The sequence below is a fragment of the Strix uralensis genome, chromosome Z (assembly GCF_047716275.1).
Source record: "Strix uralensis isolate ZFMK-TIS-50842 chromosome Z, bStrUra1, whole genome shotgun sequence".
In the NCBI taxonomy this organism is placed as follows: domain Eukaryota; kingdom Metazoa; phylum Chordata; class Aves; order Strigiformes; family Strigidae; genus Strix; species Strix uralensis.
Window position 1 is genome coordinate 65,710,972 of NC_134012.1, and position 25,780 is coordinate 65,736,751.

General features: G+C 39.9%; 1 protein-coding gene across 8 annotated transcripts in view; it reads right to left on the bottom strand.

The window, feature by feature from the left end:
• Positions 1–312: 312 nt before the first annotated feature.
• GAK (cyclin G associated kinase) overlaps positions 313–25,780 on the bottom strand; it is a 77,758-nt gene continuing 52,290 nt past the window's right edge. For 7 of the 8 annotated variants that reach the window (XM_074857282.1, XM_074857281.1, XM_074857280.1 and 4 more), the window contains 7 exons: positions 24,290–24,460; positions 15,171–15,305; positions 14,691–14,810; positions 10,568–10,780; positions 9,016–9,164; positions 7,521–7,697; positions 313–5,842 (listed from right to left, as the gene is read on the bottom strand). In XM_074857282.1, coding sequence (XP_074713383.1) covers positions 5,741–5,842; positions 7,521–7,697; positions 9,016–9,164; positions 10,568–10,780; positions 14,691–14,810; positions 15,171–15,305; positions 24,290–24,460 — 1,067 coding nt within the window. In that variant the 3' untranslated portion in view covers positions 313–5,740. The remainder of the gene's footprint in view (positions 5,843–7,520; positions 7,698–9,015; positions 9,165–10,567; positions 10,781–14,690; positions 14,811–15,170; positions 15,306–24,289; positions 24,461–25,780) is intronic. The other variant, XM_074857283.1, reaches the window with a different exon arrangement.

Here is a 25,780-nt window from a genome sequence, read left to right on the forward strand (position 1 = left end):
CCTCCCTCCTGCCTCAGTCTTGTCCACTTCTTCCTGCTCTCCTGACCTTCAATTACTGTGATGCACCTATGGAAGAGCTTCCCTTGGGGGACAGGATGGCACTGCATTACACCAGGTCCTGTGCAAGAACCCCTCACAGCTCTATACAAGCTGCCAAACCACAGAGCACACTGCAGGGACTCCTCTCCAACAGAAGAGACACTTCGTTTCCAAGAGGTTCAGTCAACCTGAACATACTAATGAGAACCATTTCTAGAAATGCTTTGGGTATTCAGGTCATTTTTCCCTTGGTAAAGAAAGAAACATGCAAAGTAATTTTGTTTGTTTTAATTGATCATTGGTTATGTTGTAATACACTTCAAAATATTCTGTTCAAGGACATTGTGCCAAACATTGAATCTACTTTTAAACAAAGCTTATTTTGACTATATTATCTTTATATACATACAGGTATAATTTTAATTTCACTAGTAACAAAATTACTCAGTACATTGCATTACCTAACGACAGCAAAAAATAGGACTTAAATATCTGTTCTGTCCTTCCACACGCCCTAAACCAGAAAAATCACAGGTATAGAAAGAACAGTCACAACTACAGGTAAATACAATAAGGTCCTCAGAGCAAGCTAAGTCCTTAGAGATAAGTCACTTTTAGAAGTGTACATTGCAAATATACAGTACATTCCACTAAAGAGTTTCAGGAGCTCTCACAATGCCTCTTTTAGTAATAAAAGCTTCTATGACATGTATCCTTCATAAAAATGACTGAATTTGTATTTTTGGAGCATGTGATGGAAGCTTAATGCAGTCTAAACTGCAGTCTACAGTAAGCTCATCCAAACAGAGAGCAAGCAAGCATTGCAAGATTCATCAAGATCAGAAACACAGGTCAGCTGAGTCACCTTTTGCTCCTCGTCACTGGGTGTCTGGTAACTAGAGCCACTCTGCACAAGGGACAGACTCAAGGGGTGGGAAATGATACATTCCTTTTACAGCTTTCACAGGTCAATCACCTGCAAGTTCTTGACAGAAAATGTCAACTGACTCAAAGCACAGGCAACTGTACAAGAGTAATTTGAACTTACTTACAAAGCATTCAATACATTGCAATTGTTAGGCAATAAAGGACACAGCTAAGAAGCAACAATGTTTCCACATTTATGCTACCCCTGAAATATTACTGTGAGAAGCAGAAAATGCAATGGCCAATGACTACGCAAACATACTGCTGCTGCTGGGGTAACTGCAGTCTGGCCTTGGGAGGTGGAATGGGGCACATAACCCAGAAATCCAAAAGGGCAGCCAAGATTTCAGTTATGCTCAAACTCTGCTTTGGTTTGTGAAAAATACTAATTTGTGCATGCAGCTTTGAGATGTAGTCTGCATTCAGGAAGGAACTGTTACTCTGTGCTTGGCAAGACAACACTGGAGGAACCTTCTAGAATCAGCCAGAAAATGGAGGTAAACATTTTTCATGAGCACCAGTTACCCTCACAGGTGCAATGCCAAGGACTTTGCCACTGTTCCTATGAAACATACTTCATCAGCACTGTTGGAGGTTTTCCATTCTGTACTTGCTGAAGGAAGCTACCATTGATTAGCAAGCTGTATGAACTTTACCCAGGTAATAATGCAGAGGAACTTCTCCTCCCATGCTTGATGACTGGGAATCATTACCCACTAACAATATTGCGCATAACACCATGATTTAACATGAATGTAAGTGCTTAACTGCTCATTTTCTTTCTCTTCCCTGCTGTTAAGTTCAAGGAAATCTGACAGCACTAGAAAACACCAAACAGGCATGCCAAAGGTTAAAGACACCAACTGATTTCCTCCAACATGGTCAAAACACTCTTCTCCATTTGGTAGGTTCTAGCCACAAACACTCTTAACACCAATTCTTCTTCACAGATCTCTAGTTTAAAAGCTAAGTTGCCTGACTCTCCAGATGTAACAGCAATATAACATAAGCAACTTAATTCAGAAATAACTAGTGGAAACCTGCCCAATCATTCTAAGTCCTGCTTTATAGCAACTTTTGCAAAAAAAGGCAGGCACTTGGTACTGACACTTGCCTATAGCTAGTCAATAGCACTTCCAAAAGGGTTGGAAAAGCATGCTACAAACCAGGTTCTTTCTATTAGTCTAGACCTGGTTTTAGCAGAGGTAGGTAGGAATAGGTCAATGAAGAAAGAATTGGAATACATTTGAGGTGTAGGTTAGAGTCTGGATGTTCTACTCTACTCTTCCCTTAATCTTTGTTACACTGTTATTCTTTGCTCTTGCAATAACCATGTTAAGCTACTCACTTTTAAGAACTGGATCCTGGTAGGCTGTGAAGAAGGCATGGTATTAATCAGTTGTCATTAACAGACAATGGAACTACAAACATGGGCCAGAAGGCACTGTGTTTTGCTGCAAGAGTCAAGGAGGTGCTTCATAATAGAACTTCAAGTGCCACATGTGAAGTCTGGTAGACACATCATCAACCTACTGACAACACTCAGTTACCTCAACCTCAAGCTTTGCAGTCAGCAGAAGTAAGTATCAAGTCTAGCTTTCAGGGCAAGATTTCACTTCAACATTTCAAAATTTAACTGTGCAATGAATAACAAGCAGGAATGGAAAATATACATTTTAAGTGCAGAGGAAATTCACAGTATCTAATCAAGTCTCAGTTTTATCAATTTTTCTGCATCCTATTCTAAAAACTTTTCTGCTTGGGGACATTAAGAATACAGCTACAGTGAAATGTGTAATAGCTTGAGTGCAGTCCTATCCCATAGAGCAGACATCCAATTAACAATGAAGTACAGAGCATGAGAAAGGTTGAGAAGCCCTCATTCACAGTTTTTCTACTATTTGTTACTGTTTTAAGATTAATTCAAACAGAACTTCTGGACTTTTTCTTCCAAATGACCCTCTCCTTTAAAAGCAACATTAAAACTCAACATGTGTATATAAAATTTACTTTAACTTCCCTCTTCCCAGATTCCTGTAACTAAAAAATTTAATATAAGCACCTTACACTATGAAAGACCTTTGGTAGTCCTCATTTTGCTGTATCTTCTAAAGAAAACACTTCAGTTTACTAAATTCATGTTTATCACTTGAATTTTTAATGTTTGTTTACAGGGCCTTAGTGAAATCCAATTTTTTTGCACATTGAGGGCAACACAGCTAACTGATAACAGTTATACAAGAAAACCCCTCCAAGAAAGTTTCACTGTCAAGATTTGAGTTAAACTGAGCATCTCCCAGATTCTTAACACCAAAATTCCACTACATTGAAAGGAGCAGGACATAGCAATCAGTCAGATCCCCCACTGAGGACCAGAGCTGACTAAGTAAGTTGAGGGATCCTGTCAACCTGAGTGAAATTTCAGTAATTATCAAGTAGCTCTTGGAAGAATCCACAGCCAAACTTCATGATCTTCCATTATTTTAAAAAGTGGGAATCAATGTCAAGAGATATTCAGTTCCAGATGAAAAACTTACACTCATGTTTCCCTTCTCACTTAAAATCACATCCAAGGTTTTTCTTCACTGTTAAAGTTTTGCAAACTAGAGTAGAGAAATAAACAGAGAAATGTAGACATGATCCAGAAAATGCTACGTAACATACAAAGCAGAATATTTTCCTCCCCATTTTCAATTTTATACACGTATTTTAAGAAATGAACAATTAAAAATGTGTCCCTAAAAATTAAGTTGCCCGTATGTGCTGAGAGGAACATGGGTTTTTAAAGTAGTCCTTCCTTACCAAAAGCAGCTCTCGGAAATGCTTTACCTCTCAGCTGTATATAGGAGTGCAGTCAGACATTATATATCTGTATGTGTCTTTTTAAACCTATTACTAGATATCATTTGCCCTAGAACTGTTAAAAGCCATGCACATCTCCAACCAAGCTATCCTACCAGCAGGAGCCTTTAATTTCCATGGATGCAGACCACACATACAAAGAATTAATGAAGTGTCCCAAGGAAAAAAACATTAGCTCTTACTCTAAATCAGACAGCAAGTTACCTGTTTTTTTATGAAGAAATCTACTGAGATTTAAGAATGCATCAAAGCAGTAACTGAAATCAACTGCAGCTACGAATAATATAAAGCCTTCCTGATTCATAACTGATCCTGACCTTCCATCTTAAAAATCACAGTAGCTGAATATGTATGTGAATATACACAAACAAACCCTTTTATCAGATGTTAATAAGTAACTGTGTTGGATTTAAGCTTAGAGGCTATGAATTGCAACCTGTGTTCACAAGTCTCTATACCCATCAGCTCTCAGGCTGGGGTGGCAGTGGAAAACCTCATCCAACACACTGTTCAGGTGACATTAGAATCATGTTTTCTGTTTAGATGTTCCTCAGCTGAAGAGTTACCTCTGATAATGGTACAGCTTCCCTCAGCAAAGCATGAAAAATGTATAAAACTAAATAATCAAAATATCCCCTTGAATGCCCAACTGTACTATTTAAAGATACTGTTGCCAAAGTTTTAATACCACAACACTAATTTTCAACATTTTCAAACTTGCTATGAAAATTGCGTTTTGTTATTACACACTGCGTAACAGTCATTGGTCATTTGAATTCATTCATCCCAGCACTAGTGAAAAACTGCATTCTGAATAGAGATCAGAAAACATGACAAGTTTTGTTATCAAGTTGTGTCTCTACTCATCTTGCATTAGCCAGTGCATGGAAGGTAGGTGAGCAGAAATCCACCAGTCTACCAATATATCCCATGTTTTCACATACACTGATGTCATGCACATCTCAATAATACAGAAATTCAGACATGCAGCAAAATGTGTTAAAGCACTTTAAATGCTCTCCAGATGATAATGTGTAATGTAGTATTTACTCAAGACAAATCAAAGCAGAATAAAATGTTTTGTGCTTACACTTCAAGTTTCAGAATAATATTATTTCTATCAGAGTATCTGAAATCTAGTGGAAGGAATGTTCCACTGAAATCTGAAGCAAAAGACACTATTAAAAAAACTAGGAAAATAAGTACTGGTCATACTGCCTTCCAAAGGTTCATAATAAATAACAGCATGAACATGCAGACCTTAAAGTTTTGTTTCTAGATTCATATCTTAAAAAAATTAAAAATCAAGAACCCTGGCTGACTTTCCCACATTTGGGGTCTTTTTGGCTGAACAACTGTTACTTTATTGTAAGGAACACAGGTATTGTCAGAAAACATTATTTACAGAATGATTATCAGATTGATTACATAAAATACAGCTGAAAATATACACTTTCAGGTTTGAGATAAGCAAAGCAAAGTCACTGCTGATAACTGAAGCACTCTGAATAAGGCAACAGGCACCAAACATCAAAATTGAATCACAAAACTACTGAAAGTAACAGAAATTTGGGAAGGTAGAGGTAAAGCAAAGATCAGTGAAACTGGAATGATTCATACTAGTATACCAGAAATCATGGAGCTTCATTAAAATTCTATTTTACCATATGTAAAACTGAAAGGAAGTCTTTACTTCCAAGACTGATTTCTTCAAGTACTGAGCAGCTGTTTTCTTAATGCACCCATGTAATGCTGTGTATTCTACATCTTACAAAATATACCACCACATTTAAGCGCACAATTAGAAACTGTGCTGAAATCATGGAAAAGCGCTTCATAAATCATAGGTGCAATAAAGTCACAACAATGCTCAGCTCCAGTTTTTAGAAGTAGTTCTGTAACAGATGAAGTTTTAGAAAAGGGACTTTGATCCCTGGTTTTCAAACTCTGACCATGCATCATTCAATTCCATGAAGATCATTTTGGCATACTGCTCATAAGGTTGTCCTGTGGCCTGGAAACAAAGAGTACATATTAGAAGCATAAAAATATTAGGAATAACATGACTTAGCAAATATAAAAGGGGTGAGATCTTTCCTATCTTATTCAACAACTTCAGACTGCTGTGTGAATACAATTTTGCAGGCACACAGCTCTCTCCAATCTTATCCAAAGTTTGCCATGAATATTTTAAACAATGCCAAAGCCTTGGTTTCCTTACGTTACTTCAAACTTTTAGTGCAACTCATAACTGAAACTTAGCTAAAAACAGTTTTCCAAACTGTTCTTTTCATAGTTTTAGTTAATATTAATGATCAAATTCACTGATTTTTGAAATTGCTTTCTGACAGACCTTGGAATAGTGTACAAGAGTAAAATTCAAGCACTATTTAATATGACTCCTTTTGGACAGGATCCCCTGCAGAAGAATCTGTTACTGACTGCAAGTGATGCTAAGACTCAACATTAACGACACAGCACTTCCTGTGTGTTTGCTTCCATACTCAATGGAATTATGCTCCTGAATCCCTGCCTATTTCACAGCAGCCCTGCCTCTGGGCCAATGCAACCCCCACAGTTAGTAAAGATTCAGTCCCTCAAGATGAGTCATTTTAACAGGTTCCAACACAAAAGGGAAACCCTAGAGCCCTCTGCAGTATCCTTTCCCTTCTCTTGGTGCTTGGCTTTTGCCAACTGCAGTGCTTTATAGACCCTTTCAGGGACTGCTTTAACTCAAAGTGGCAGAAAAAAAAGACAAGGAAGAAGAAAATGCCTCAAATAGGCCTGTATTCTGACACTAATGCATTAAGGGGCTTACAGAAAGCACCAAAACACCACCACAAAGGTGGAAGAAGTCACATGGCCAAAACCAGCAAGGCGGGGGGGCGCGGGGCAGGCAATGTGTGGGGCAGGAAGAAAAGAACGAACAACATCTTGTTTCTCTGTTATGGATAGAAGACATAGGACTTCAGACTACTACTCACTGAACCACCAGTGAAAGCAAGCTTGAAAGTTCAAACCAGGAACATTCAAACACTTATATCTAAAACACAGCCTAGTACAATGACTTAGAACAAGAAGCTACCTTCATACATTGGAAGACTAACAGACAGCAATAAAATGCATTAAATATTTTAAAGACAACTGGAATGTCATATTCATCAAGTATTTTTCAACTGCTAATGTGTTTACTCTAGTGAAGTTTACTTTTTCTAGTTCCAAGTAAAGTTGTTCAGTAAAGGAGGTTCAGCAGGTTTTTCCCACCAGTTTTGCTGTGGCAGCCTCTGAGTCTTCATATACTGGTGAACAGTCCTAAAGACCTGAAGTATCAGCTAGTAGAAATAAAGGAGGTTCCACTGATCAGTACTAAAACTGACAGCAGTCAGTCTGAACCCAGCATAACTGACTTTGGTGCTCAGTACAACCCTCATGGGATCTTTCATTTGTTAACATTTATGTCCTGAATTTTGTGCTGTGTCAGGATGACAAGAAAAATCCTGTAGTACCTGAATGCAGTAGGACACAAAATTCAGAAGACAATGGAAGCAAAGTGAAGAGCATGTAGGGTGCTGAGGCTGCACCCTACAAGTGAAGAGCATGTAGCGAGGCTGCAGCATCTGTCAGTAACTAGTACTGTGTGGTGAAAGCAGTCTATATTCCTTCTAAAGGAAAGATCAGAGGAATACGCTCACCTTATCTGGATGAACTACAAGCACTGCTTTCCTGTAGTACTTCTTTACTTGTTCAGGAGTTACTAGATCTGCCATACTGACCGGTTTCCACTTATTTTCCCCTTCCCAAAGCACTGTATGAAGAGTGGATATTAACGCTCTGATATTTCTCTCCTTTCCTTCAATCCATTCAAGAATCTGGGAAAAACAGAATGTATAGAACTGAATGCAGCACTGTAAGCATTCTCAGTCTAAAAACATACCTTCACTCTGTACAAGACTATAAGATTAAGCCCAACTGTCTTACTCCATTCTTCTTTCTGGCATCCAGATCATTAGCCACCCAAAAGTGGTATTTTGCATCTGTCACTGGAGAGTAGCTCATTGTTAGTAGTTTATTGCAGAAATTCAGTCATTGCAAGAGAAAGTACTGAGATGGTTAACATATTACAAAACTCTGTAAAATTAATGACAAGTAATTCAAAACATGTCACTATTACATTAACTCCCTGTCAGGGGACAACATTAATTTACTAAAGCTTTTATTTGATTTGTACGAGAGTTTCAGATCACGCATATTAACAGTTAAAGTTTACTTAAGCAACCTGCAGGGGTGCACAAACTAAAGTGTTCTTTCAGATATCCCAGTGAAAGCTGATTAGAATAACTGGCCATTTCAGACTTCAACACCATTATTCAAGCCACTGTGATATAGTGATAGAGCATCTTGAACACTGAGTTATGTAATATGAAAATCTCTGCCCTCTATCAGCTACGAGTATGGTGAATAAAAATCTGTACTCATTTCCATTTACGGTGATTAGTGTTAAAAGGTACCCATGCAAACAGTGCATACTTTTCAGGTAAGACACCTTGTGAAAACAAATTTCAGCATCCTTCCAAAGTTCTTTGATAAACTTTTCTACAGCACCATAAAGCCTACAAAACTGAAGGTATTTTATATATATATGATGTTATCAATGAGAAATACATCAAAAATCTGAACAGTTGAGCAGGTAACACCCACAGACTAGCTCTATAGCCCATCTCCAGAACTGCTGTCTTAGGACAGCAGCAGCACTCTAACTGGTAAATGCAAGTAAGTGGTCACTCTGAAGACAGCTATCCTCACCTGCCTGTTTTTTAAAGTGTAGTTTTGCATTATCAGCCAAATCCATCTTTTCTAAGACAACCTTTGGGAACACTAGAGAAAGAACAGTTCTGGCGTCAAAGAATGGACTGACAAGAAAACAGGTTCTTAAAATCTGCAAGCTTAGCTTAAAAAAACGGGAACTTGCATTCCATCCACACACTTTTAGTGCTATTGTCTCTGCTGTTTCATTACCAACTGACTCTTGTTCATGCTAACTTCTACAGTTATATAATTTAAATACAAATAAAATTTCATTCTGCTTCATCAGTTTGCTGTTAGTCATTGTATCCTTCTGCTCTGTTATCAGCAGTTCTAAGCGTAAGCTCAGATTTTCACTTAAATCAAAATCGCTGTTAAACAAACCTTGAGTTTCAAGGGGTCCATATCTTTAGACATTTCTTGTTTTCTCATCTCAGCAATGGTCTTTGGTCCCTTTTTATCAGATTTAGCCGAAAACCCTTGATTAGATAAGAGATCCTCAAAGTCATTTTCTGAAACTTTTGGCTTTTGACCTATGAAAGGAGAAGAATTAAATAAAAAGTTACATAGGAGAATACATTAATGGGGGAAATATACTGCACTTAGATACACCTGAATGACATTTCTCACTACCATGATACATGTCCTTCAGTGGCTTGATAAACTCCACAAGACTAACAGGACAGGAATAAAAGGGATCATTGACAAGCTTTCAGTCCAGCCAAACAGATAACGTCATATGCATACATGTGACTAAATACTTTTATGTCCAGTTTTTTCAAAAATGGGAATAGATTTGAGGGAGTAGACATCTACCTATTCATGATTTTGGAAACAGTTCCATTTTTCCACTACAAAGTTGCGCAGTAACTGTTGTGCAGCAGTTTTTCAAGTGACTATATATATTCAATACTCTAGTCAAAAGTAGGTAGTCAACACTGAAGTTCAAACTTTTACAGAATAATGAAAGGATAAAATATCAACATAAATAGTCATTACAGAACCAACAAATTTTAGAGAACTGTAGAATAACTGAATTCTAAAGAAGCCTCTGTCATTCAGTGCAATCCCCACTCAAAACAGGCGACAACTAGATAAATTTCTCAGGTCCTTGTCCAGTTGAGGGCCACCTGTTTTCAAGGATGAGGAATCACAACATCTCTTGCCCCATTTCAGCATTTCATCATGCTAATTGAATTTTTTTTCCTGTTCTCCAATTAGACTTTCCTGTGCTGCAACTTAGGCCCACTGCCTCTCCATCCTGCCACCTCTTTCCAGATACAAATCAACAGAATCATTTCAATTTAAAGTACCTGCTGTTCAGTTATATGCTGGTTAAAGGGAGGCAAAATCCTAATACCAACACACCAGGAAAATAAAGTTTTCCAAGAAAATTAATGTAGAAGAGGCCATGCCTGTACCTCTAGGCTTCCCTATTCATTTGGAACATCTTAAGGGACTGGTTCCAAGAATGATTCCACCTGGTCCTGTCCCCATCCCTGTTTGAAACAAGAATTTCCAGGAAGTTTAACCTCAATCTTTCTTAAGACTAGCTACTATGCTTCAGTTAGGAAAAATGTGACATACAGGTAAAAGGATGCAACAAGTGGACTACCATGAAGCAACATTATCTACCATCTCTCCCTGGATAGATCAAATTTACCTTTCTAACCCAGTGATACAAAACTAGTACCCATGTGGGTGAGTGAATATAGCCCTGAGACTTTATGTCCAAACTTGCAAATATTTGGGACATGGTCAGGTTGTCTCTGATATTCTAGTACAGCTTTGCAAAAGCTGGACACCAGATTTGTCAAGCTCTTTTGTGATTTCCACTAGACACAACCTAACTGTAAATAAAAAGATGAAAGTACAAATTTCTGCAGGTAATTTAGCACATCTCACTAACTTCACACAGGCCATTCAGAAAACTTACCAAAGCTTGGTGTTCTGACTCCTCTTTCTTCTCGTCCTCCAATAACACTGAAGTTTACTACATAATTTGGTTTAGCTGCTGTGCTGGATTTAGTCTGGGACTGCCACGAAGGACTTGGTGGTTTTGTGGATTTCTGCCACTGATTTCCCAGCTTCTGAGATGGAGCAGTCTTCTGACCAAAGCCACTACTCGAGAGTCCACCACTGGAGGAACCTAACAATAAATACTAAATTAGTTGTTCAGCTCAGTATCTGTCACCTGTTTAATACAAGACAGTCAGTTTGGTCTCAACATCTAAACACATAGTTTACAGTGATACCACTATACAAGAGACAGTGTAACAGAAAAGTGCGTGTAAAATGAAGTTAAGAATCTCATTAACAAGTAACTTGGATGGCAGGAGCTAGAGCCATTACTGAAAGTCTTTCAGCCTCTTACAACTCATGTCCTCAACTGTCAGTTTTAGCAGAAGCATTCACTCTTATCTGATCAGCCAGGCATGCATAAGGCCAGAAAATAATTTGGCAGTGACAGTAGTTCTACTTCCCAATTCATTATATTTCAACATCTGTTAATATGCAGAGGACACTAAAAAAACCTAATTATATAATCAAGAAAATGTAATATATTGAAAATATTTTCAAACGAATGCTTTCTAAGTCTGTAGTGATATCTTGCACTACTGTTTCACAAAGATGAGACGATTATTCTATAGCAGCATTAGCAGGCAATGTGGCACATGAGTTTAAAAAAAGCACTGAAGCCTGCAGGAGATACTGTTGTAATCACCCTGGCGTGATCTATAGGTCTATCAACACAATATTGACTCAATTTTTAGTATCCCCTTTCCCTTCATTAAATCTGTATAAATAACACTGCTTAACAGCTTCACCTGCCACTCACTTTGGGAAGAATGCACAGGGCCTTTTTGCTACTCTAAAATACTCATGATAAACAAGTTGAGCAGAATAAAGCTCTTACCTTTTAAATTGTTTAGCTTTTTGTCTCACTGATGAGAATAAACCTGAGATATTTTTTTTCTTCTAAACCAAGACACTATTAAATTGCTCTTGATTGACTTCCTTTGGAAACATTCCTAGACACTCAGTTCCCTTGACAAGTTGCACATACGTGGCATATACCCATCATGGGGAAAAAATAGCATGATGACTGAATTTAGATACATAATTTTTTTGGAAAAGAAACATTTTATACCACACTTATAACATCCTAAAACACATTAAGATCTATTCATGTTGGAAGAACTCCCTAAAAATGACAGAACATGAATGCAAGACTAGCTGTCAAATATGGTTACTCACCTGAAGCCAGCCAGAAAGTATAGTATGAATGAAATACTGATACTTCGAAACCAGAAATCTTTATCACTTGGTCTTGAATGACAAACTTATGATCTCCTTATTTCTTGGAGGAAGGTCAATTAATATTTGCATCTCCACATACATTATTAATTAGCTGCTGATGATTAGAACCTAACTTTCAGCTCAAACATATCCCAAGCCAGTCTAGAACTTATCTTCCCCCCATTTTATTCACCCTAAAGCCTCAGAAAAAACACCCAAGCTTGTCTGGATGTACACAGCAATGTAAACTCAGTTTCCGCTTTCAAAACTGGTTCCCCACACCTCCTGATAGCTCCCTCTTGTAGCTGCTGCTCATAGCTGTAACAGCTTACACAAGAGGATGTCTCCCAGGGCCATCTACAAGGTACCATACTATACCTCTAAACACCACACCTGAGAAAACCTCGTACTGTGATACAACACCTGAAAGATCTAAGATTGCACTGTTTTTTCACGAAAGAACCCAGTTGCATAGTCAACTTAGTCTTCAGTCACTTCTAACTTGTGGAATTTACAAGAAAAAAATCCCTGTTATTAGTCAGAATACATGGTCTCACACATTGAAAAGTCTCCTCATTTCAAAGCATTCTACATTCATTATTTCAGTCTTCAAGGCCAACCAATTCTTTCTGTAGGACAAACCAATGCATCACCGTGGGAGACATCAGCCTGTCAGCCTTGCACAGCCTCTGAGAAGCAGCAAGGCTTTGATGAGAAACAGGCTTTCGGAGTAAGATAAGAAACTGCCGAGTTGTGCCAAGGTGGCAGGGAAAAACAATGGACAGCTGCAACACTGAACTGTGGAAAAGTACTGAACTGTGAGAAGTTACCACCACATGAACAAGAAGGTGACTAGTCTGCACAGCGTGTGTTAGAGTGGTCTTATGCTGATAGGAGAAAAGGTTGATAGCTGTCTAATTGCTGATTTGCTAATTATGAAGTAAGAGCTTTGGTGAGAGCATAAGTATGTAGTATTAGAAAAATAAACTGCTTTGCTTGATATAACTCTCAGAGTTATGCAAGTCCGATATCCTCCCGCAACACATCACTACCAGCAGCAACTTTTCAAAACTACACTCCTACTTTCTGGTACAAGACCATTTCTAGGAATGAAGAGTGTGAGAACACCAACTACCACAAAACATACTGGAATCCTACCACTAGCCTAATACACTACTACTACCACCACCACCTTTAGCTATTGTTTCTTTTCTGTTTATATAGTATTCTAAATTAAGCAGCTTTCACTTTCATAACTCTTCTTCCAGAATAATGGCTTGTATGTGAAGGCCAAAACACTCCTATGAGAAATACAACACTGAGTCTAAACTCCAGTTCTTGTAGCTTCCTGAAAATTCAGTTCAAGCCTGAGAAGGTTAACTAGCACAGTGACAACTGGCTACTTTTTAATGCAGTCATTTTTCCTACTGAAAGACTAAAGAACTAAACAGCAACAGGGGAGGTTCAGACTGGACATTAGGAAAAAATTTTCACAGAAAGAGTGGACAGACAGTGGAATAGGCTGCCCAGGGAGGGGGTGGAGTCACCATCCCTGGATGTGTTTAAGGGTCGTTTAGATGAGATGTTGGGGGATATGGTGTAGGGGAGAACTTTGTAGAGTAGGGCTGATGGTTGGACTCGATGATCCCAAGGGTCTTTTCCAACCTGAATGATTCTGTGATTCTGTGAATTGATCTAAATCCTGCTAAAATCGGTACAATTTCTTCCACTGGTTCACTGAATGCTATACCTGCATCTCCAAGTCAAAGAAATTGATTTTTTTACTGTCATGATACATATAGGATTTAACAGGTCCATATTAACCCAAATTATATATGTAAGATAATTCCACCAAGAGGGTAGTCAATTCAATATACAATGCTAACTACCAAGGCAACAGGGTAAAACCTGTCCGCTCCAAGCTAAGGGAAAAGCTCATTTCTGCAATTCAACAACTCAGCAATTATAGGCTGTTCCAAATGATTTCTTGGACTCTTAGCAGCTAGTCACATTTAAAAGCTACAAATCAGACATTTGCTAGGGCAGTGTGGCCCTGAAATGCAAGAACCTCAGTTCTTTTTATTGCCCTTAGTTTTTCTGCTGCTTGAGAATGCTGCAGTGCTAATTCCTGAGTTTGGGGTGAATATAACATCCTGGGACAAGTGTTACTCTGCGATGTGTCTCATCTTCCATAACTTCTTGTACACACCACTGCAAACTGACAAATGTTCATACTGCTCATGGTATTTGGTGTACAAGTATGGGCTTGATTTGTGCTCATCTTACAAACATGACAGATTTGAGCAACAGAGCTATGAAGGCCTACTGAATTCAAAGAAAAGTATTGAATTAAAAGGAAGACAACTGTCACTTTGGATCTAACAAAGAATTTAATTCAGCTTTCATTTTATATCCTTCACTGCACAGTATCAATGCTAGATAAGAAACCTCATGATCAGTTACTGAATCAGCAACCCCTGGTTTCTCATCTCAACTAGATTCTGAAGCATTAAGTATTTATACTGTTTTTAAATCGCAACTGTGGTTATCTTCTGAAATATTATTCTGCATGTTCCTCACAATCTCTGTAAAGATGCCATCTTTTCTTGTTACTTGTCTGCTCTCAGCAACTGCCTCAAGCTGGTTGTTAACAATTAAAAGGAAACAGTTTATATAAGCTATCGGCTACATTTATGGATACAAGAAGCAAATCAAACCATGGAGGCATTAAGCATAGTTTCTTAAAAGTAAGTTCTTACCTGGAAGACTAGATCCAAGATTGGCAAGATCAGCAAAAGGATCAAAGTTCTGAGATACAGCCTGGCTGAAAGGCAGACCTGAAGACACATTGGACTGGCTCCCTGTGGTAAAAGCTTGACCTGTATAATTAGAAAACATATGTACTTGGTGTATTTGGAAATTGAGAGAATGAATAAAAGTACAATTTCCATACCACCTTGTGTAAACCTCCCCAGCATTCTGCTCCATGACATCTTTTACCATGACAAGAACCACCATTACTACAGATAACTGAAACTATTGGGTTCCTCTGCCTTGAACTTACTCTGAAAAAAACACAAGTGCCTTACTAAAGCGGCATGTAAGCACAAGAGCATGAAGTCCTATAAGCAACAAAACAAAAAGGCATGAAGACACATTCAGCAGTTTCAGGTTATTAAACTGACCAAATCTGGAATATTCCTTACTCCTCCTAGTGGAAGAATTTAATTTCATAATACCTTCAAAAAGAGGCTTCAACTGTGGTGACACTACATTGCTGGTTCCTGAGGAATCTGCCCAAGAATCCCAACCACCTAATAGATCTGGGTGGCTTGTAGAAGATGATATTTTAGACGGCTCTGGTGTCAGATTCCCTACAGAAAAAAAGAAATCTGATTATTCTTTTAAGAAAACCATCACAATAATGGATGTTTTGCCAATACCAACAGAACTGTGTACCACATTGTCAGCTACAATGACCAACTACATGGCTTACTTAACTTTCTCCATAGTACAGTCACACAGTCTTAAACAGGACTCAAAGGTTTTACCACTGGAATTCCTTCATTTGTATTTGAAACATCCCATGCACTTCATAGAGAAGATGTTTTCATGCACAGGCAATCTATGAATTTAACAGCTTAGGCCTCCTGGGCAAAAAGACTAGCTATAGGATGGCTTCAGGGCACATTGCTGTTCCTGACAACACAGCAGGTAAATAGAAAGCAGCAGCATTTCACAAAATGGTACTCCGTTTCACTCGGCAGTCTGGGTGCTACACAGGTGGAGCCAGGTCACTTCAAACTTCAGGTTTGCCTACCCCAGGTTTCATGTGACAAACTAACCCTTTAAGGTTCAGTATATGAATGAATGCATGCAATTAAAGAGCAAGATACAGGATGAGTGATCTCTTCTAGGAAAAGATTGAGAATCATTAGCTCCATGGATAAAAAACATTTTTCTATGTGCAAAGCAAAATCACCATGCCAACTGAAAACAGAAAATGAAACAGTCGCATTCAAAAGGATGTAAGGGTGCTTCCACTAACTTTTAGGAAGTGTCACATCCAACACAGGGTTTTAACTGCCACTCCTAACACTTGCAAATAATTCCTCCCCTTTCTCTCACACACAGTATAAGGTGAGTCATCCTCAGAATGAGAAGTCCTAGATATGAACACTCAAAGCTGCATGCCAGCTCTCAGCATTCCCTTCAAGCACAGCTGGTAGAGACTCAGAGTGAAGCAGAACAGCTTTTGAATGTAGCCAGCCCTTCAATGCTAATGACAACAGTCAGTGCTACAGGGAGAGGTGGTATTTCAGCAAAACCAGTATGTTTAGCAGTGCTCTAAGATATTTTGAAGACCTAGAGTTTGGAAAGCTAACCTAGCCACCCTTACAAAAATAGCGACATTTTGACGCTTTGGATGCTTTAACATCACAGCTTTTCACTTCTCTCAGCTTCTAAACTGTACCTTTTGGATACTGATCAAATCACAGAAGCTATTTTATCTTGAGGAAATCGTTGGAAGCAAATTAAATATTCCCTCCACCACCTCAATCCACCAATTCTATTTATACTTAGATCTTACAGTTGCAAAGAGAGCACATCAAATACCCTGCAAATGCCTGCCAAGAGACTGTGTTACAGCAGTCATCTCTGCTGCATGTGAAAAAAAACATTAGAACATCAGAATAAAATGTATGAAGTAGCCACCAAAGTCTTCTGAAGGTATAGTACAATTTTCAGCCCTTTCTCCAGACTTAAGCCTCATTTCCCTGCCTCTGAAACCATGGGAGAAACAGTATGTATTTGCCTCAGTACTCAGGAGCCCAGCTATCTGCAGCACAGCAGTGTCACTGGCTATAACCATCAGAGTATCCAAAACTGTCTATTCATCAGTTTAGAAATTTGCTGTACCATATGCCACTCAAATTTTAAGTGGGCCTTGAATTAGTATTAGTATTTATTTTTAAGCTAGAAATCATTTTGGCTTATGATCTCTGCTATAACAAGTTTTTTACAGGGTCGTAAGGAAATTTACAGCCACTTACAGAATTAACTATGATAAAACCAAGTTGAGAGAAATATGAATAAACTACAGCTGAATGCATTTGAAAGACTGAGAACGCACTATGGGAATCAGGTGTTTTATAACTGCTGGTTTAAGAGCATTAAGTTCATCATCTTTCCCACCCTGAACAAAGCAGGGATTAACTTACTGCTATGTACAGCAGTGAATTCACTATGAATAGTACAAGCTCACATACATCCACTTTTACCAGAAAAATCTGAAACAATGGAGTACAATGTGCAATATACTGAACAGATAAGATGTTCCTCCTGGAACTAAAGTTTATTCTTAGGCTAAATTCTTTCTCATTGTGTTACCTAAAAAAACCTCTCGAAACCAGAATTAGTTTAGAGAGGAGATATTGCTTTATTCTGCGCAGGGTGCTAGGTGGAAAGCATCCACAAATCAAGCGCACCACACCAAAGCATTTCAAAGTATTTACACACTCCAAACTATGTGATTACATGATTTCTATAACGATTATTAGTTAGCTGCTTACTGCTTCTATCCCTTATTGGTTAGTAACATACAGTGGGTTTGTCAGCCTTCTGCGCAAGCTCAAAGGGTGAGGGTCTGTATCCCGACATGGGTCTAAAGCTTACTTGACGTAAAACAATTTTAATAAGCTTTCGTGTCCCAAGATGTTTCTCTTCAAGGACTGTAGCTCCTGATTAGAAGTCCCCTACTAAATCCTGTTGACAGTTTGGAGAACAGGCTGACCTATCTGGTGCATCCAGTTTGTCCTTGTATTTCATGAGAAACACTTATATGGATAACAATACATACTAAATGCCCTTGAGTGCAATGAGAATTATGATTTGTTATGATTGCTTTGAGCACAAGTGTAGTGAAGACAGGGTGGAGTGTCTTTGCATTAGAATCAGGGGGAAGGCCAACAGGGCAGATGTTGTAGTAGGAGTCTAATATAGGCCACCCACCCAGGACAGAGAGGTGGATGAAATATTCTATAGGCACTTAGGAGAAATCTCACGATCACTTGCCCTTGTTCTTGTGGGAGACTTTAACTTCCCAGACATCTGCTGGAAATACAACACAGCAGAGCAGGACCAGTCCCAGAGATTCCTGGAACGTGTGGGAGACAACTTCCTGACGCAGCTGGTGAGAGAACCAACCAGAGAAGGTGCCCTGCTGGACCTCCTCTTTGTGAACAGAGAAGGACTGGTGGATGATGTGGCGGTCGGAGGACGACTAGGACACAGGGATCATGAAATAAATAGAGTTCTCTATTCTCAGAGAGGCCAGGAGAGGGCTAAGCAGAACTGACATCCTGGACTTCCAAAGGGCTGACTTTGTCTTGTTTGGGCACCTGCTTGAAAGGATCCCTTGGGAGACGGTCCTGAAGGGTGTAGGGGTCCAGGAAGGCTGGGCACTCTTTAAGAAGGAAGTGTTATTGGCTCAGGAACAGGCGGTCCCCAGGTGCTGTAAGAGAAGCCGGCGACAGAGAAGACCACCCTGGCTGAACAGGGAGCTTTAGCTGCAACTCAGGGAGAAAAGGAGAGTTTACAGCCTTTGGAAGAAGGGGCTAGCCACTCACAGTGATTACAAAGATGCTGTGAGGCTATGCAGGGTAGAAATGAGGAGGTCTAAAGCCCAGATGGAAATTACCCTGGCTTCAGCAATCAAGGATAACAAGAAATGTTTCTATAAGTATGTCAGTAGCAAAAGAAAGACCAGGGAGAGTCTCCATCCCCTGCTAGATGCAGGAGGAAACATGGTAACAAGTGATGAGGAGAAGGCTGAGGTGCTTAATGCCTTCTTTGCCTCAGTCTTTAATAACAAGACTAGTTGTACTGAGGGAATCCAGCCTCCTCAGGCAGAAGACAGAGACTGGGAGAACTATCCCCCCGCAATCCAGGAGGAGACAGTCAGTGACCTACTGCATCACATAGACACACACAAGTCTATGGGACCAGATGGGATACACCCGAGGGTGCTGAAGGAGCTGGCTGGGGTGCTCACCAAGCCGCTTTCCATCATTTACCAGCAGTCCTGGCTGACCGGGGAGGTCCTGACAGATTGGAAACTGGCCAACGTGACGCCCATCTATAAGAAGGGTCAGAAGGATGATCCAGGAAATTACAGGCCTGTCAGCTTGACGTCGGTGCCCAGGAAGTTGATGGAGCAGCTCATCCTGAGAACCATCACACAACACATGGGGGACAACCAGATGATCAGGCCCAGTCAGCATGGGTTTATGAAAGGCAGGTCCTGCCTGACAAACCTGATCTCCTTCTACGACAGGGCGACCTGCTTACTGGATGAGGGCAAGGCTGTGGATGTTGTCTACCTTGACTTTAGTAAGGCCTTTGACACTGTTTCCCACAGCATTCTCCTGGCAAAACTGGCTGCTTGTGGCTTGGATGGGCACACGCTTTGCTGGGTAAAAAACTGGCTGGGTGGCCAGGCCCAAAGAGTTGTGGTGAATGGAGTTAAATCCAGCTGGCGGCCGGTCACGAGTGGTGTCCCCCAGGGCTCGGTTTTGGGGCCACTCCTGTTTAACATCTTTAGTGATGATCTAGACGAGGGGATCGAGTGCACCCTCAGTAAGTTTGCAGGCGACACCAAGTTGGGTGGGAGTGTTGATCTGCTCGAGGGTAGGGAGGCTCTGCAGAGAGACCTGGACAGGCTGGAGCGATGGGCTAAGGCCAACTGGAGGAGTTTCAATAAGGCCAAATGCCAGGTGCTGCACTTCAGCCACAACAACCCCCAGCAGTGCTACAGGGTGGGGGAGGAGTGGCTGGAGAGCTGCCAGTCAGAGAGGGACCTGGGGGTGTTGATTGACAGCCGGCTGAACATGAGCCAGCAGTGTGCCCAGGTGGCCAAGAAGGCCAATGGTATCCTGGCTTGTATCACCAATAGCGTGGCCAGCGGGGACAGGGAAGTGATCTTACCCCTGTACTCGGCACTGGTGAGGCCACACCTCGATGACTGTGTTCAGTTTTGGGCCCCTCACTACAAAAAGGACATTGAATTACTCGAGCGTGTCCAGAGAAGGGCAACGAAGCTGGTGAAGCGTCTGGAGCACATGTCGTATGAGGAGCGGCTGAGGGAACTGGGGTTGTTTAGTGTGGAGAAGAGGAGGCTGAGGGGAGACCTCATCGCCCTCTACAACTACCTGAAAGGAGGTTGTGGAGAGATGGGGATGAGTCTCTTTAACCAAGTAGTAAGTGATAGGACAAGAGGGAATGGCCTCAAGTTGCTCCAGGGAAGGTTTAGACTGGATATTAGGAAGCATTTCTTTACAGAACGGGTTGTTAGGCGTTGGAATGGGCTGCCCAGGGAGGTGGTGGAGTCCCCACCCCTGGTGGTGTTCAAGAGGCAGGCTGACATAGCACTGAGGGATATGGTGTAGTTGGGAACTGTCAGTGTTAGGTTAACGGTTGGAGACTAGATGATCTTCAAGGTCCCTTTCAACCTAGATGATTTTGTGAGAAACATTTGTGGGACCTGCCATGTGAGATGAGAAACAGTCTCATAGCCTATGATTCCTGGTAAACAACACATTCTTTCCCATGGGTAACAAGTGCATATGGTTTAAGCAATACTTGAGCAAGGCCTCTTTTTCAGGTAGCAAGCACATACAGTTTGAGCAACTCCTAACAAGGCCTCTTGTTCAGGGTAACAGTTATACAACTTGGGCATTAAAACAGGTTTTAACATCAAGAAATAGTGTTACCAACATGATACTCTGACTTCTATATATTTTGAAGAGTTATGACAAGACCACATTCTGAATCACTTCTTTTTGTAACCTGGCACACTGGAGTTCATCCAGACACATTAAGGTAAAGGAGCAGAATATCTGAAGAAAGGGTAAAACATGAAGCATAGCTAAATATTCTGAAAGCTGAAGCAATTGTGATCATGGGCAAGCAGATCCATACCTGTGCATATTTATCATCTTCAGCCATACAGCAAAAATCCTTCTTTAATGCACATATTTATAATCCTTAGCCATACAGCAGTAAAACACTGGAAGTCAGGGCATAGTTCTTTATTAACACTGCTGAAACGAAGCTAAGACATAAGTTGGCGGTAATCAGATCACACCTTCCAACTTCCCAAAATAAGAGACCTGCGTGTTACTATATCCTACACACAACTTCACATTAGGTTTTCTTTATTTAGCTTGTCATCTCTACAGGAAATCCTTTAATCACAGAGGACAACAGGATTTTCTGTGAACCAAGAGGCTGGTTTAGTATGATGCAAGGTTTTTTAACCTTGTCTCAAGCCTGACTGAGTTGTCACAGAAACTAACTTCTACTCAGGAGACAACTACACTGGTCGCTTAGGTTTCTTTTGATCACCTTCCACATCTGCTCTCTTTTGACCAGATCAGTTCATTCTCACAGAAGAAAACAGACTCTTGACTTGATCTGCGTTAGAGATGACCTGCTACTTGCATATCCAAACAAACCAATTCTGTTCTCAAAAATGCTCACTGAACAGATATTTACTAAGGAAAAAGGGACACTCCTCCAGCTACTGACAATAGCTTATCTTTGCAGCAGTGGCCACTTCAGAGCAGGTTATAAATTCTGAAGTGTACAGTCATCCCATTTACTAGCTTCTCTGCCAAATTACTACAGTTTTTCACAGAAAATTAGATTGCCTTGTTAATACACTGCTGTTTAACAGCAACTGCTCAACATTTTCATATTACAGGACAGAATGCTGTAACAGATGAGATATTCTTCAAGAACTACCTTTCCTACAAATTGAAATTACATTTTAAAACTCTTCTGACTTTGAATTTCAAGCCACATTGATAAATACAAGCCCAGAATTCTAACTCTTGAACTCGTGTTCACTGAAGCAGCTTTTCTCCTGGTATCTGTAGAGGGTTAGTAACTGTTTCCTACCGAAGAAAGCTTATTCATCACTAAAATTTAATTCTAGACACTTATTACTGCTCCAACAGTAGATTCACTGTATTTCACCACTGCAGCTCATTCTGAATGAACACTGACATTACTACTAATTTATTTTTAATGAGTTTAAAATTGTTTCTCACTTTAATGATCACATTTGCACTTTCTTCTGCTGAGAACAATTCTTCCAAATATGTCATTTGAGAACATGCTTTCATCTGCCCTTTCTTCTGCAGTTACTAGCTACCATGTCCTTACACTCACTCATTCATATAAAAGCATTATAAATATTAATATTCCTAACTTCCTTGCTAAAATTGATACCAGTGACTAGATTGAATGCTAAAGGCTCAAATACACACCATTTCAGCTAAACACATAGAAAAGCTGTCATTTGAAAGGTAAACGTAAAGGAGCATGAAACATTATCCCAATTTGTACACTTCCATACAGTTTTTAAAGCCTGCATAACAGAGAAATACTGGGAAATCATCGTATAACAGTAGACTGAAGAGGGATACATTTTAAGCATCTTTTCCCTATGTTGATACAAAGCTCCAGAACTTACATTAAAATAGCAGGTATGCTAACGAATTTACCAGGGTTCAAGCTACCAACCAAAATCAGAAAAAGCAAGCATAAAACAATAAGCACTGAAGTCAGACGTCAAAATAGTTTTTCTTTTTCTTCTGTACTGCCTTAAATGTTACTAACAGCTGAACATTGATGGTGGTCTCCTTGAGGTTGCAGGTAAACATTTAGAGAGCAGAAATTCACATTTATGTATTTTTCCAACTTTATTTTAGTACATTAAAGAAGCCCTCACCTCAGCCAGGCAAATACTCCATCTTACTTTATCCAATTTCTCTGTAGCTAACACTCAGATTGCATCACTCAGAGGCAAGGTCAACTAGACCGACTGTCCAACAAGGAGGGACAACTCAAAACCACATGCAGTAAGTTCTGGGAAGAAAACACTCCTGGATTCAGGGTGAGGAATGCAATACCACCATTTCTAACCACTTCAAATTTGTAAGTGGGGGTCTGCAGGGGTGGCCTCTGCCAGGAGAGGCCCGGGCTGGTCTGTGCTGGACACAGCCAGCTCCAACAGACCCACCACAGGACACAGCTGAGCTCCTCAGCCAAGATGATGGTGCCTCTGGGAAAACATATGTAAGAAAGGATAAAAAACACTGCACAGCAGCTAAGAGAGGAGTGAGAAAAGTAAGAGGAACAGTCCTGGAGATCACCAAGGTCAGTGAAAGAAGCAGGGGAGGAGGTGCTCCAGATGCCAGAGCAGATTCACCTGCAGCCCATAGAGAAGACTACACTGGAGCAAGTATCCACACTGCAGCTTGTGGAGGACCCCATGCAGGTGGACATGCCCTGGATGAAGCTGCAGCCCATGAAGAGGAGCCCAGGCAGCAGCAGGCTCCTGGCAGGAGCTACAGCCCCTGGGGGGCCCACGCTCAAGCAGCCTTTTTCCTGAAGCACTGTACCCTACAGAGACCTATGTACTTGAAAGACACATCCCATGGGAAGAACCAAAGCAGGAGCAGGGGAACAGTGTGGGGATGAAAGAGAGCAGAGAACAGCTGTTACAGACTGACCACAACTCTCATCCCTAGGGATAAGACTCACACTTTTCTTTGAAAGTCAGATTTAAAAAGCAATACTTCTGGCTCTACCACTCCACCATTTTTGCAAGGGTATGTTTCTCTTTAAAGTATGAGCATGCTTAGAAGCTCCATTTCATAACACTTTGGAAATAGTGTGTTTAGGATGAAGATACAGGAAGACTGAACATATCACAAACCTTTTTGTTTAAAGATGAATAGATTTTAAAATAAATGCATGAGAAAAAGGCTTCACCAAGAATACACCAGAGAAATTAAATAAAACAAGATTAGAGTATTACATAATGTACTCCCTAAGTATACTGCCAGAATGTATTCAGGTCAAGAAGGTCCAAGCTAGCCTCAACTTGCATTTTAAGAACCGGATATACTATAACTTGACTTGCTCATTTCTTTTCCAGGGCTTCCAGAAAATCTTTTAAATCTGAATACAATCAAAAAGGCATTCTGCCATCTAGAAGGTAAGTTCGTAGGTTTTTGCGTACAGTCAGTTCTAAGAGCTCGCAGAGGAAACTCCAGCTCCTAACAGAACATTAGCAATGCTAGAAATCCTCTTGTATCATAAATATTAGCATTATACAGGAAACCCTTGTTACTTGGTGCATTTGCATCTGTGTTCCCAGAACACAGATTTAATTAAACCAGCAGTCAAAACAAGCGGAGCTACTAAGACAGTAATCCACCTTGACTAAGCTGAAAGAAATGCACAGTGCAGCAGAAACTGAGGAACAGAACACAAGAAGCACACTTACCTAAATTTAAGAAATCTGAGCTAGAAGAAGGCGGAAGTGAACTGTGTGTGGAACGAACTGTACTAGCTGTAGATGTTGAGCTTGGATTAAGAAAGTCCCCAAAGAGGTCTGGACCAGACAGGGCTTGATTTTCTGAACTTGATGACATTGTGAATGGGTCAAAAGGATCAGCTAAAAAAGGAAGCAGAGAACAAAATTATCTTACAACAAATTTCAGTGTAAACGAAGTTGAAAAAGCCTTTCTCCTCTGGGGACATAGACAAAAACTAGACTTCATGTTGCTGCCTTCATGTTGGCAGCAGTCTTCTGAGAATTTTTCGTGGCAAAGAATCACCATCTGTCCCTTCCTCTAGACATCTGCACTTTGATGTTGGTACAGAAAGTATTTCAACCATGTACAATACCAACAGCTAGTTCTTCAAATACAAATCTTTAACAAGGCTTCATACATTCAATAACATTTTTGATTTCATCCATAAGACACCTTAAATTTCAGTGATCATCTGCATACAAACAGAAGAATTACATTTGTTAAATGCTCTATAATGCCAAACCTCCAAAGAATTTAAACAAATCAGACTATTAAACTACTAAAAAGAATATAAGGTGAAACATTCATAGTACCACTTTCGATTTGAAGGCATTAGTGACTCTGGGCAGATAGTGTGTCAACTCAAGAATGAAAATGAACAGAAGCAAGGCTTTCAACAGGTCTCTAGCCATCACAGTGAAGAAAAAAACTAATTGGAAGAGCATTTACAGTCAGCATGGGTTAAAGTGTCAGTCAGCTGGAATTATGGCTCAAAATCTTCCCATTTCTGCTGCCCTCTAGGGTCAAAATCCTCAAAAGCCCAGGAACTCCTGGCAGATTCACTCAGAAGCTGAAGAGAAGGAATAATCCTGCCACAGTGCCCTAACACATGCTGAGATGACCATATTGTACAGGACTCAAACACTTCAAAAAACAAACCCTGGATTGTCATCAAGCTATCTTACTATAGTACTGCATGTACACAAAACCTCAAGTACAAGTTTGATGTGCAAACTGAATACAACAGTGACTAAATAGTCTCACTTCTGCAATTACCTTTCTCTTAGCCAATTCAAAGGTAGAATGAAATACACACATGACTACTACCCAGGTGTTTCACGGAGTAAATATAATAAAGTCTAAGAAAGATAAAGTAATAAAGCTTCTCTTTTATAGACTTCTGCCTATGTAAAAAAATAAAGTGATTTCTCATTGAACAAAGTTCAATACCGAATTGCTTCAAGAGAAATGAATATTTTAAATCACCTAAATGCTCTACAAAAACATTTTGCAGATGTATGTAGATTAAAGCTCTTAGTCCAAATGAATGATCTTTGTGCAAATAAGCTAAACCTTCTAACAGTTTCCCAGATTGAGTAATATTCCCAAAAATTTTACTATTAACTTCTGGCAGAGAACTGCTATTCCCAAAAATTTAATTATGTGACAAAGAGCTAACT